We start from the raw sequence: 13,380 nt of genomic DNA, 5'->3' as shown, positions 1-13,380 counted from the left end.
GCAGCACTGCCAGGCTCAGGGCCAGCTCCAAGCAGAGCTGGGGGGTGGAGAGGGGCCAACACCTGCAGGGCTGCAGCATCTGCACAGCAAGCGGGGTTGAGGGTGTGCACATTTCTCTCCTCCTCCTCCTCCCCTCCTGTACCACCAGGTCAGCAACAGCTGCTGCGAAGGAGAGGAGCCCGAGAGTCAGGGTAGTTATAAAAACAGGCTTTTATTCTTCATGTGCTGCTCACAGTCACAGCTTGGAGACACTGCTCTTGCCAAAGTTATTATGAAACAAATCAAGTCCCAGACTCAGGCTTCGCTCTTCCCCACCCCCAAGAGAGTCAACATTGTACAAAACTCTATTTACAGGGAAAACAGTCAGAAATGGTGAGTCCAAAAGCGCCTTGCAATTCAGAAGCAAACGTTCACAAGTGTGGCAGTAACACCCTCCACACAGCCTGGCTTCCCCCCGCTGCTCCCAGGGCTGGTGGAAGCCCAGAGCTCGCCACCAACTACTAAAAGGAGCATGGCAATCCTGAGTCACGCCACAGCTCTTTCCTTTACCAAAAAGCCGAGAAATTGCAAAACCCACTTGATCCTACCAAGGGCTCAGATGGATCTGTCCGACAGGGACTTTCTGCAAAGCCAGCACAATACCCTCGGGCTTCCCCATCCTAAAGGGAGGCCAAGGAGGTGGGGCTGAGGGTCGGGCTGTGCCCTTCCTCGGGCAATTCCCGAGAAGTAATCTCTGGCTGGAAGTCAGAACATCAGGAGCCTTACCATAAGCAGCGGGATGTGTAGGGAGACCTAACATCTGATACTGTATTTACCAGACTCACGTTACTTTGAAACAGAAACCAAGAGGAGCAAACCAGTATTTCAGAAAAAGGGGGAAAAAATGCGCACGCGTTCCTCCTCCCAGCCGCGCTTGGAAAAGCGTCCACAGGAGCGCAGCGAGCGGCTCTGCTCCTGCCAGCGGCCGCTCAGAACGCGTAGCGCGTGCGGATGTCTTCCAGCTTCTTGGACACCTCGGGTGGGGTCCGGTCCAGCTCTTCGGCCACGTTCTTCTGTTTGTTGGGCTCCATGGAGTTGAACTGCTCACACAGGTCCCCATCGATCACGTTCTGGAGGGGCAAGGAGGAGAGCATTGAATCGACGCAACACAGAGGCACTGAACCCTGCCTAAACGGGGAAAAACGGCAACAGTTTGTTCCCAGGAGCTTCTTAATCCTGTCCTGGAAACAAGACCGCGCTCGGTGACCTCATCGGCTGAATAGCGGCAGTTAGCCTCAAATTAATTACTGGCCAGCTTGATTAATGAAGGAGAAACCCAAAGAGCCTGGGTGCAGCTGAAGAATCACATAAGGGAAGGGAAAAAGGATTCAACTGGGGTCAAGCACTGTGCTGGGAAGGCTGGGGGAAGCTGCAGAAGACGACTGAAAGCGTCTCCAGTCAGATGTGAGACATCTTTGAGATTGTGCACGCTGCAAATCAGCCTCAAGCTCATCAAGAGCAAGAGCATCCCCTGCGCGTGGACGGTTTTCCAACTGATGAATACTACAGACGCTAGCACAGTTACTCTGGACCCTTCTGGTCACACATTTAGCAGCTGACAGCTTCAAACAGTTCCTCAAAAGCAGAAATAGGCAGGACAGCTGTTTCTAAGAGATTTCCCTTTTTAACGGTGACAGAAAAAAATAAATCCTCCAGGCAACATCCAGTCTGACCTAGCCACACAAACAGCTAAGAAATGCTGCTTCTGATGGAAAAAGGAGAGGCTGTGGCAAGTAGAGAAGCACAGCAGCAGCACCTCTGGGCTTGGGTCTCCAGACCAGGCCTCAGAATGCTCATTATAAGGGTTAGGAAACCAAAACAGCACCAAGTATCGCTCTCCCTACAGAGAGGTGCCATCTCCAGTTCCTGCCACAGTCACACCAGCTATGGTTCACATCGCCCCAGCCTTCCCCACTCAACAGCAACCACGACTCGCTTCTGCCAGGCCTCAAAACAGAGGTGTCTGCACCCCTGTGATCCTAAATCCTCAGACCTACCTTCACTGGGAAGTAGTAGGAGCGGAAACTGAGATGGTCTCGTCCACAGAGAGGAGGGTGCTCAGATCTCAAGTGCATTTCCACATGCTGGAAGAAGTCGTGATCCTGGGGAGATTGAGAACGCGTTAAGAGAACAGATTGCTGCATGTCAATGCCGCTGGCAAGGACAGATGATGCCCGCTGGCCAGGCACTTCTGTGCTGGCTGAAACACTGTCATTACCAGGCTCTAACAGAGCTGCCTCACAAAGGGCAACCAAGGTCACGGCCATCCCCTCACCACTTCCACCCTGGGAGCACCCACAGCAGAGCGAAGCAGGACCTGGAGCATACAGCAGCTGTGCAGCACAGAGATGCAGCTCCAAGAATGAACGTCTTGGCATCTGCTGCTCCAGGAGGCCACAGCAAACAGAGAGGAGAACACCATCCTCAGGATATGAAGCATCAGTACCTGATCAACAGAGCTTGCAGGCTACACAAACCATGCCGAAGGATCCCTACTCAGACAATAAAGTCACCCAAAAGCTACACCTCTGGAGCATGAACAGATTTAGAACAGGATTGCAACAAGGAAAGCTCTTAACTCTTCACAGAACCAGTGCAGAAGGAGCAGTGATGACCTCCTTCTCTTCCACTTTGCATTAGAGCCCATCCCATAGCCCAGGTTTTCCTGCAGCCCACGTTTCCAGGCACTGCAGAGCCCTGAAGTTACCCTTAAGGGATGCAGCACATGAATAAACCGGCTGGGGATGAGGGCACAGAAAAGCAGCAACTCTGCAGCACAATGATAGGGCTTACTTACCTCGTGGGAAGTAAAAGGGACCAGGATTCCTATCCCCCCGGATAAGGTGGTGTAGACAAGAGATTCAGAGCCTCCTGGGATCAGCGTGGTCTTCTGTAAGGAAAGCACCGTCTCTCCCACGTGATAATTCATAATCACTTCAGCCTGAAAGTCAACCAGAGAAGCATGGTTGGTTTTTTTTCCTTTAGCTGATATAAAAGCATCAAAAGGCTTGAGCAAGGAAAGCAGAATAAATTCAGCCACCTGCTAGTTCTGAGACATCTCTCTGAAGAGGAAGTGCCTTCCACCTGTGACCAGATGGCAAAACCCAGCATGCCACTGAATTACCCTCCTGAGCTAGACTAACGGATGCAAGTAATGAGGGAAAGCAAGGAAAAGAAAATGAGCATGCTGCTTCAATTAAACATCACTGAACAGGCATCGGCCGTGACTTCGGAAACTGAAGTTGGCTCCCAGTGACAGTGAAAACCCATCACCCACAGCAGTGTAGATGTGTTGGAGCAGAACTGCCAATACATCTCCTGGACAGCACCGCAGAGAAAAACACTGCAGCTTCACAGAAAAACAGCGTATTCTTTTCCCACAATAAGCACACGCTTCCCAGGAAGCATTACCTTCTGGGATGCTCCATTAAGCAGCCCCCTGTCCCAGAGAGCCTTGTTGCCTGTGGGATCCTCATCTACCTCATCGTTGGTGTTGGGAGGCAATCTCACCTGTGTTGAAAGAGGAAGAAAGTCAAGGAGCTGCAGAGAAGCAGTACATTATCTCTGGAGAATCCTTGTGGTCTCTGAAGGGCTGTGTTGGTGAACTCTACAAGAATCACTTTACACATAACAGCAAAATGCGCCCCTCCAACAAGGCCTTTAGAGTTAAACACACCTCGTTGTCAAGAAGGATGGCTCGTCACTCACAAGCATGGGCAGGATGTCATGATCGGCCTCTGCCTGGCCTGGCACTTGCAGATCACCATGGGAGGTGTGGTGAAAAGACTTCGGAGGTGGTTCCCGTTAAGGAAACGGTTTAATTGATGTGGGGCAGGAAAAGCGAGCAGGATTGATTTGTGTATGTTGGCCAAATCCTGCAGGCGCAGTGTCTGACACTGGCTGAACTCTGCACTCCACAGCACCCGAGCACGCTTCAGAAAGAGATCAAAGCTCTGGCAGAAAGACCATCTATTCTTTCCTCCTCCCCTGCTGAAATCCAGCCAAGTGGGAAAGTGTCAGCACTGACCAAGCCAACTTCTGAGAGGAAGTGACAGCAGTGAGGTTTAGCCAGGGAAAGTAAGAATGATAACCCTGACGCGAGTTCTCCTGGGCCCTTTCTCAGTCACAAGCTTCGTTTCAAGGCTTATTCACAGCGAGTTTTGAGGTGATTTCAACACAAGTTATTGACTGCTTCAGGAATATGTTTTTGACCTGCTGATGCTTTAACTTGTTTGTTTTAATTAACAAACTGATAAACCGCAGCCATCCGCTGCGATGACAGCCAGTCAGCCCGTAAAAACAAGTGAATGGTACAGGGCGTTGTCTCCAGCTCAACACAGTTTCTCATTCTTTGGAGACAAATCATGGATGTTTTAAGGAAAAATAAGTCCAAAAAAGCCCCGACTTCTCTGAGGCGCACTCACCACACAGATGTTGCCAAACTTGTCTGCTCCAGCCACGGTGTCATAGTCCAGGAGAGTCGCTGTAGTGACCCACCGGGGATACGTGTCATCAGCAAAGATGATGAGCTGGTTCTCGTTCCTTTTGTAGCGCACCCAGATGAAACTCTCCTGAACATCTGAAACAATCACTCTGTGCCCAATGGTCTGGATCCCACAGATGTAGTTGGCAATGTGCTTTTGAGAGAAAAAGGACAAAAGCAGAGTCCTTCAAACAGGGAGGCATAACCCACTAAACTCCACTCTACTTCAGCTGAAACACTATTTCTCCTGTGGCTCACTCACTCCCCAGTTCCCATCATTCCCTCCAAAACTACCTATTATTTCCAGCATGCTACAGCCCCAATCTAAACACACTGTCAATACAGGGCCTTGCAACCTAACACCCACCATACATCATTCTCAGCTTGCTGAACATGAGTAATGCCCAGAGAACTGCTCTATGACCCGAGATGGCAAGGACAGTTTTGCTAGCAGGCCTTGCTTCAGTGTCTCCTCGCTACTGTGGAACGAAAGCTTCAATTTTTCATGTAAGTTCTTTTAGGAAAAAAACAAAAACACCCAATACAAAAAAGAGTTCCCCTACAACTCTGCAGTCTGCCTGTGAGCTTGCTGGCATTCCTTTGTGCAGTAATCAGCAGCTGGCACAGGATCTGCAGCTTGTGTAAGACTGAGAGGAGCAGGCAGCTAAGAGTTAGAAAACTATGCTCTACAATTTCTTTTCCTAAAGTACCAGAGATGCCGATCATCTACTTCAAAGAGAAAATCCCCTTCTCAAGAGTCTGAGGATCTGAAGAGCTGCTCATATGCATCCTCCAAGTTCTGCCCCCAGCCTGCCGATCACTTCACCTAAGGAAACATTTCCAGCAGTTGGTTTGTACCTGGCTAAGACATATCACATTTGCAGTAGGTGGCCAAAGGCAGAGTCTGCACAGGGTTGTGGAACTCCTGCACGTGTCCATTTACAGCCTGCACCGAGCTGGGACAAAAAGGAACCTGCAGCACTACTAATCTGAATGGCAACAGGAATATGATGCACACTTGGGATGCAGCGAGGCAGCACAGAAGCCCAATCTAGTCAGAGCTGACAACACTGCTCTGGATGTGTGCACCCAGCACACACCAGCGAGGCACAGTCAGAGTCTTGAAGTCCAAGTGCACAGACACACTTGGGCTGCGGTAGCAGCTAAACCCTTGTTTCAATCCTGTTGCTCCAAACTAAGAGCCCTGGTGAATAACAAAAGCCAGTACCTTATTCTCACACTTCCGAAGCAGTTTCTTCTTGCCCAAGTCATATACACGCAAGAGCTTTCCAACTCCAATTAAGACTCTACCTTGGAACGGAGCAATGGCTGCAGGAACCTCCTCCACAGGGGTCTAGAGAGAGAAGAGAAGTGTGAGACCCCCATTAGCAGAGCTAACCTTACACTGAGCTTCAGAATGGATTCAGCTAATGGACCAGCTGAAGCTTGCTGGCCTGTGCCAAGGCTTTCAATGTAAAAGGCTAATGACAATCTTTTTCTACAGGAGGGGCAAAAGGCCAGTCCTCTATAGGCCTTTCAACAGCGGCACATACCACACGTGGCGCTAACAGAGCTGTGGGTACTACACAGACAACACTGCCAGCAGCGCACCTCAACTGAAGCGTAGGACTGCTTTAAGAACCCCACGCTGGGCAGGCAGCAAAGGAAGGCAAGGATCTTGTTGCCTTGGTTCTGAGTTTTCCTTTATCCTCAACAGAAAGCTTTTATGCTTTGCCTATATTCATCCAGATTGTCTTTTTAAAACAAAGGCATGAATCTACCTCAGCCATCTGCCATAGACACTTTGAAGCTGCCACTGGAGAAGCGTTACATCTGAACGGTTACAGCGTGCCCACAATTCCAGTTAGTCAGGGCTGAAAAATCTCTCACCACTCATCAATCCAGAAGGTTCAGCCACAGCAGAGAATGGGAACAGGTAGAGAGTTTCCAGCTACAGCATTCCCAGCTTGGTTGCACTGGCTAAAAGTTATTTCACATCATCGGCTCTGTTAACTTCCAAGTGGGTGTTCAGTGGCACCAAAAAAAGGCCCTGGTCCAGGACCAAACCCACTCATTGCATCAGGACCGCAGGAAGTGAATAACCCACAACGTTCCTTTCCACGTGCTCATCAGCTCACATCTCAGCCATGTTGGAAGCACATGGCAAGGAGAATAAAATTTTGTTTTAATGAGTTCTGCTGAAACCCCTGCTAAAGCCCCAGAGACCCATCAAGCAAGCTGGTCAGTAAGTGATTATTTCTACAAGCAACCAAAACAGCATTAGAGATGACAGCTTACACCAGCTTCATGTGGCCAGCCAAGGCCTGAGAGCCTTAGCACCAGGGCTCAAGTGACCCAAGTATGAGTTCGCTTTGTAAACAAGTGCTCAGAACAGCTGTTTCTGGAAGGAAACAGAGCTGTTTCGCTCCCCTCCCTAACAGGGGCATGAAAAACACTGCTCTGTTCCCACTTACCCAATTAGATGTCTAAGACCATAGCTAAAGCAAAGCACTGGGACTCTTGGGAGATCTGTGTTCAATTCTCACCTCTGCAAAAAAGCGTCCCAAGTGATTTTGGAGGAGGCAGTTTATTTTCTGTGAGGCTGCTTCCAGTGTGCAACATCAGCATGATGATTTCGCCCAGGATTCACTGAGCACTGCGGTCTCGCTGTAGCATTCAGGGTGAACTATCGGCTATTCCAATACTGCCCATAAGTGATCTAGTCATCCCAACAAGCCTTTTCATCCCTCTCACCTTGTGCAGAAACTCCAGCTTCTCACCACTATTCACCAGTTTGTACGTGTAGACAAATCCCCCAGCAACGGAGCGTGGGTTCAGAATCAGGTCCTTGGCGACTCCCACCAGCACGTACCACTCATCACCAGTATTGGAGAACCGGCACACAGCCACGCTGGGGACGAGAAGACATGCCAGATCAGCATGGCCATGACACAAACCACCACCACATACATGGACTAGATTCCCTGACAGCGCAACTTGCACCGAGCCAGGTGGAGATTTGGGAGCCCACCCTTCCAACACTGACATTTCATTTTCAGAGGTCATTTTCCCTCCCTGCAGAAATGCACAATGCAGGTTCCTTCACTCTTCCACACTGCCCATATAAAAAGATCTGCTGTGGGCATGTGACAGCTGGAGCACCAGTTTTATGCTTTCACACGCTGGACACTGCCTAGCAATGTGCAAAGCTCCACTAGAAGCTGTTTTTCAAAGGCTGCTGCAGTTTGGACACGTACACATAACTTTCCTCATCTTCCAGTGTTATTTCCTGCCCTGTGCCTAGCTCAGCCAGGCTGGGAATCCTGGACAAAACAGGACAGAGTCAGCCTTTTGACAAGCATGACCTAACTCCACTTCACCTGCTGAGGCATTCACTGTTCTTCGTGGTCATTGTGTCGGTCTTCCCCTCCACTCCCTCTAACACTTCCTTTTCATTTAATCTATGCTCAGTTTATCTGGATGAGAAGGGGAAGTGAGAGATAGCAACACATTCTGTTGTTCCCAGCTCTTATCTGTCATTTACATCCCTGTGTTGTCCTTTAAGCACTGGGGTCCAACAAACAGATCTGGAGCACCAGGTCTTAGTGTCACATGCAGACAGATCAGGGTGGGAAGGGAAGGAAAGGCAAGACTAAAGCTTTAAGCATGTGGCAATCACTTTTGAAATTTCAAGCCAGTCTCTTGATAAAATGCTGCATCTCTATTTTAACTCGGTAACAGCTGAGCAAAAGGGAAAAACAACCAAACCCAAACAACCAAAAGATACATAAGACTCATCACATACAGAGACTCTTACTGCACCTGGCAATGCTTCTTACCTGAAGGCAGCTTCGTTCTGCTCCAGTTGGACCAGATCTAATGTATTTCCCTGGATGGGGTTCATCACCCTGATAACAGAGGCCCACTGTCCATTCCCTGCCTTGGGAGCACCAAAGATGGACTCGGGAAGATTCTCGTTCAGAAAGGCTGCAGCCATCTCTGCAGCCAACTCCCTCTCATCTTCACCCGCAGCCTCCACCATTTCCTATGGCACATTAAAGGACAGGAGAAAAGAACAGGTCAGTGGATTTCCTTTCCAGACACGCTGATGCTCTGTGTAGAATAAAGCCTCCCTGTTTTCCCTAAGCCCTGGGCAAGGCACTGCCTGCGGAGACAATGAAAACCACCAAATCCCAAAGCTTTCACCCACCCTGAGCTTATTCCCAAGGGAGCCTCTGCAGCTCAGAGCACAGCAGTGTCAGCTCTGCCCTGCCCAAGGGGCAGCTGTCTGAGGAGCTATTTCTCCATATCAACAACTGTGAAAACAACACTGAAAAGAAAATAAGCCACTGAAATCTAAACATCCTCAAACAGTCACAGACAACGCAGAGAATGGTGTTACACAAGCATGACTGTCCTCCAATATGTGGCTCTTAAAGCTTGCCATAATAACACGCAAAGAAAGGCGAACTGGGAAGTAGTGTATTCTGTATTTTTCATCTTCACTCCCTTCAGCCCCTCCATTCACACAGGGCAAAAAAAACTTGCAGGCAACAAAAGCTGGGCACTAGTGAACAGGGAGCTGCAGAAGCCCCTTCCAGGGAATGCATGTGTGTACCTGCCCCCACCCCAATTACCTCGGCCATTTGTTGCTTCCTCTGTGCCTTGGTGGCCTCAGTGTAAGCGTTGTGGTCTGTCTCAATGATGATCAGGTTGTTGCTCTCCGGGTGAATGACAAATTTGCGGGGTGTGTACTGCAACGGGAAGGCAACCTGGTTGAAGACTGCCCCCAGCTTCTCCAGTGCCAAAATCCTGGGGGATTAAAGATGTGAGGTGTTAAAAAAGGGTCCGAAAGCAACTCTGAGAGAAGAAAACTGGAGTTGAGCTTTATGTCTGTCAAACTGGCTAGTTTGGAGACAGACAGCATGGGCCAAACAGCAACTAGTGCACAGCTTCAGAGAGGAGGGCAAAACTAGCACTCTAAATGGGAGCCTATGCTGTAGGACAGGCGTGCTCTGCAGCACAAGGTCCTGGACTTGATGGCTCTCACTTTCCCAGGGTGTGTTGAGTGGTGCTGAAGCAAGTGTATCCCGAGAGGAACAAAGGGCACAAGGAAGAGGGAAAGCGCACGTTTGGGGAGCACATCATCTGAATCTAAACGTGACACAGACTTGGACACATAATCAAAAGCTCCTCAGAGGCACTGTAGTTAAAAAAGTATGAGAAATGCAATGCCAACTCTCTTTCTTCCTGTGACTCGCCAGCTGAAATGCCAGTTCTTCTGGCATTTGGTGACTAAAAACCACAAGTCCCTCCAGAAAGAATGACTCCTTTAAAAGCAGTGAATGCTGTAATATTTCAATGAGGACTGATATGAAAAAAGCGCCTGTTCGAGTACATAAAGCAGAACCCCCGAATTTGTGTTCTCCTATTATTTTCATTTATCTTTTTAATATCTAATATGAACTTTTAAAAGGCAACAAATACAGCCCTGTCATGTCTCCGAATTCTTAAATCACATGGCCTATTTTCTGCAAAGCAGCCAATTCAGATCACAAACCACAAGTTCCTAACACACAACAGGTTCACATTTATTAAAAGCTTCCCTCCTCTCGAAGGGTCAGATAATTTAATGGTAACTTGAATTACAGTTATTTTAAAAGCTGGAAAACACAAATCAGAGAAGTGTACCTTATTTCATTTTGACAGCAAGTTAACCCTGTATTCCACTTGTTTTCTGGACTTCATCCAAATGTCTCTATCAAATCATTATTCATAATCAAATAACCTCAAAACCACCTTAATTCTTAGGGTAAGTCACTTTCTCTCTTTCCTTTTGAATGTCTAGTGAAAATTCACCATCCCTCTCTTCTGCCTGGCATTCTGCCCCAGAAGTATGGCTTTTCCCTCATCCGTTCTTACCTCAATGTGTTTGTGGAGATAGCCACAATACCCTCTGGGCACTGCTCAGAAGCAAAACCAGATGCAAATTCCAGTGTCTCGTAGGACAGGGGAGTCAAGTGGAAGCGGGACTGATAGGAATAACTGAGCCAGGAACGGCTTGACATGGCCAGCACCTGGGAAACAGACAACACAGCAAATTCATCAGGTGTGGGGATGCAGGCAAGCTCACTCCTTGCACTACGAACAAACGTGCAGTGCCAGACTTTTACCCACTGCAACAACTGAATTCTTGTGGGTGGACTCTACCCAGCTCAGAGCATACCTGCACAGATAGTGCTTGCTTTCAAGAGGTTTTATCTGGAGATTGAGTACAGCATGAAGAGGAACTTTAAAGCATTATCAAGACTATGGATACTCAATCTGAGGTGCAATAAAAGCTGCTTTATCTGTAAAAGCCAAGATCAACAAATACTTTCGTAGCTCTTTTTTTAACGATAATCTGTTCTAATGGGAACAGGTCTTTTCCAATAAGTATTTACTGCTTTGTCACAATCCAAATGCTGCAGCACTCCGATTCAGAGTCTAAGTGACATTTCCTTTAAAAAAAACCCAAAACAGTAGCCTATTTTCAATCCATCAAATTAAGGGAAAGGAAGCAAGCAGACGGACTTCAAAACTCTTCAGCTTTATGCATGAGACTAAAACAGTTTCGGTGCAACCTCACTTTCTGCCTGGGCAACAAAGCTGAAGTTACATCAAAATACTCACAGGCTACTGCAAGCCCATCACTGATGGGCCACAAGCAGTATGTATTGTGCAACAGGGAACCAGGACTGGTCTCAAAGCAGAAAAGTACTCGGCTATACCACAAGCATTCTCTGTTAGAGCTGCAAAGCACCTCATTTCCAAGTTAGAGCTGGCAGAAGCAATTTGAAGAGATTCACTCAGTGTACCATAACATTAAAGCAGAGCTCAGATTCCCAGATCCAGCCCCCCTACGCTGACCGGCAATGTTTCTCAACTCTGAAGGTGTCATCCAAAGATGAGTCAAGCAGGGGGCGGCACATCTCCCCAGTGCCACATCAGAAGGGCTGGAAATGGCACTTCTGATGAAACACATTCTTCCCTCTATGCCAAAACCTGCAAATATTTCCCTCGAACCATGCACAGCAGCTGTCCAGCCCCTGGCTGAACTGTTCTAACAAACAAGGGAGAAGACCATCGGCTGCATCAAGTAGTCAAGGGGCTAGATCTCCGCACAGGACTCTTTCCGTCCCTGTGCGCTAAGGGAGGCAAGATGAAGTTTTTCAGTGTCTCTAAGCCCAAAAATCTGCTTTCTAGACATACTGCAAACACAGCCTATGGGTCAGATGAGTCCTAGGTCAAAGAAGGCAGGGCAGCACTGCACATTACTTCCTAAGAAGTATAGGGAATACCAACAAGACTGTTTGTGAAAGGGCAAGTTACAAGCCAGGCGGCTCCATAATGAAGTCATTCTACTTCCCACCCTTACCCAGAGGGTCCTGCTGTGCTGCAAGGATGCTTCCCCACCCTGCCCACCAAGAAGGGAAAACGGGACGCTGCATATGGGGACTCGATGTGCACCCCTCCAAGAGCTCGCCTCACTTACCGCCTCTTGGCCTTGCATTCGGACTCGGAAAAGTTTCACAGGCCGTGAGCCAAGGTATCTGGTCCTGGTGTCAGAAAGATCACCAGTAACAGGATCCAGGACAGTTCGCAGCAGCACGCCATTCTTAACATTGGAAAACAACAAAGTTTTATCAGATTACAGATAAGAAGTAAGTAGCTACAACCATTAATCAAATCAGAGGCAACTTCTGAAGAACTACATGTCTGTTATCACAGCTTCCAGTACAGCTCCCTTCTACAACCACACTATATCTAATTGGCTTAGTATTAAAAAGGATAGCTCGTGCACACTCCTGCAGGGCAGAAAGGAATTACTGTCAAACAAACCAACCAACGCCCCTGCAAAACAAACAAACAAAAACCCCACGGCCAAAAAGTTTGGAGCATCACATCAGCCACGAAAAACCTGACAGTCGATTCCAGAGCCTAATCCCTCCCTCTTGGTACAAAGCATTTACCCAAAAAAACTCAGGCTGCTTAAAAAGACCTCACATTCTGACATCAGACTCAAGGCATGTGAAAGAACCTAGACTGCTCTGGTTATTTTCGCCAGATGTTGAATTATGAAAACAACATTTTTTGGTCAAAGATCTAGAGCAAAGCCTGCGATTGTGGTCAGTTACTTCTTTGATACTCTGCCCTGCAGGCACCTTCTAAAGAACTGCCCAACAACATTTCACCCACAATTTTTTTTTTAAAAGACGCTCTTTTTCTGGAAGGAGAAAAGCACAATTTGTCCTGCATGAAATCAGAGACAATACGCTGTCCTTTGTCCAGTCTCAAGTCTGGGAATGTATAGAGAAAAACCTGCACCTCTACTAAATCACACAATGAATTCTCCAGTCACAGTTGTTAAGCATGTTGTAACAGAGGGAACAGTCAGACTTTGTGTTGCTGCCCTGCACGATGACAAGGCTGTTTCAGTAACCCATCCTTCAAGTGAAGGCTCACCAAGAAATGCCTGGCAGAACCAGGCAGGCACCTCTCACCTGCAGTCCAATGTTCAGGTACAGAAAGCCAATGGAGCCCCTCTCCCCCAGCTCATCCTGCTTCTCTGTGCCACCCATCTCCACAATGCACAGTGACTCAGGCTGGGCAGGAAGGGCCTGCATGCTCAGCGGCTGCAAACAATCCTGTGGGAGACAGAAGAGGTACCACACCAGTCAGCAAGGCTTGGCATGGCAAGAGAGGATTCAAGTTCCATGTAAGGAGCTTAAAGATGCCCTTTTAAACCTCCTTAAAGAAGTATTCAGCACAGAAATAAGAAAAAAGTCACAATAGATGCTGGCTCTGTGGATTTTGGC

General features: G+C 48.2%; 1 protein-coding gene across 1 annotated transcript in view; it reads right to left on the bottom strand.

The window, feature by feature from the left end:
* Nucleotides 1–670: 670 nt before the first annotated feature.
* Nucleotides 671–13,380, bottom strand: part of SF3B3 (splicing factor 3b, subunit 3, 130kDa) — a gene marked incomplete at its 5' end in the record, with an annotated part of 27,548 nt that continues 14,838 nt past the window's right edge. Inside the window, 12 exons of the mRNA XM_010185545.1 lie at nucleotides 671–1,109; nucleotides 2,037–2,141; nucleotides 2,837–2,980; nucleotides 3,451–3,549; nucleotides 4,464–4,676; nucleotides 5,751–5,876; nucleotides 7,277–7,433; nucleotides 8,362–8,567; nucleotides 9,160–9,334; nucleotides 10,445–10,599; nucleotides 12,057–12,179; nucleotides 13,066–13,209. Coding sequence (XP_010183847.1) covers nucleotides 969–1,109; nucleotides 2,037–2,141; nucleotides 2,837–2,980; nucleotides 3,451–3,549; nucleotides 4,464–4,676; nucleotides 5,751–5,876; nucleotides 7,277–7,433; nucleotides 8,362–8,567; nucleotides 9,160–9,334; nucleotides 10,445–10,599; nucleotides 12,057–12,179; nucleotides 13,066–13,209 — 1,788 coding nt within the window. The remainder of the gene's footprint in view (nucleotides 1,110–2,036; nucleotides 2,142–2,836; nucleotides 2,981–3,450; nucleotides 3,550–4,463; nucleotides 4,677–5,750; nucleotides 5,877–7,276; nucleotides 7,434–8,361; nucleotides 8,568–9,159; nucleotides 9,335–10,444; nucleotides 10,600–12,056; nucleotides 12,180–13,065; nucleotides 13,210–13,380) is intronic.

Source organism: Mesitornis unicolor, unplaced genomic scaffold (assembly GCF_000695765.1).
Source record: "Mesitornis unicolor isolate BGI_N332 unplaced genomic scaffold, ASM69576v1 scaffold18585, whole genome shotgun sequence".
Classification (NCBI taxonomy): Eukaryota; Metazoa; Chordata; class Aves; order Mesitornithiformes; family Mesitornithidae; genus Mesitornis; species Mesitornis unicolor.
The sequence above is the reverse complement of the archived record's forward strand: the minus strand, read 5'-3'. Positions and strand labels throughout refer to the sequence as shown.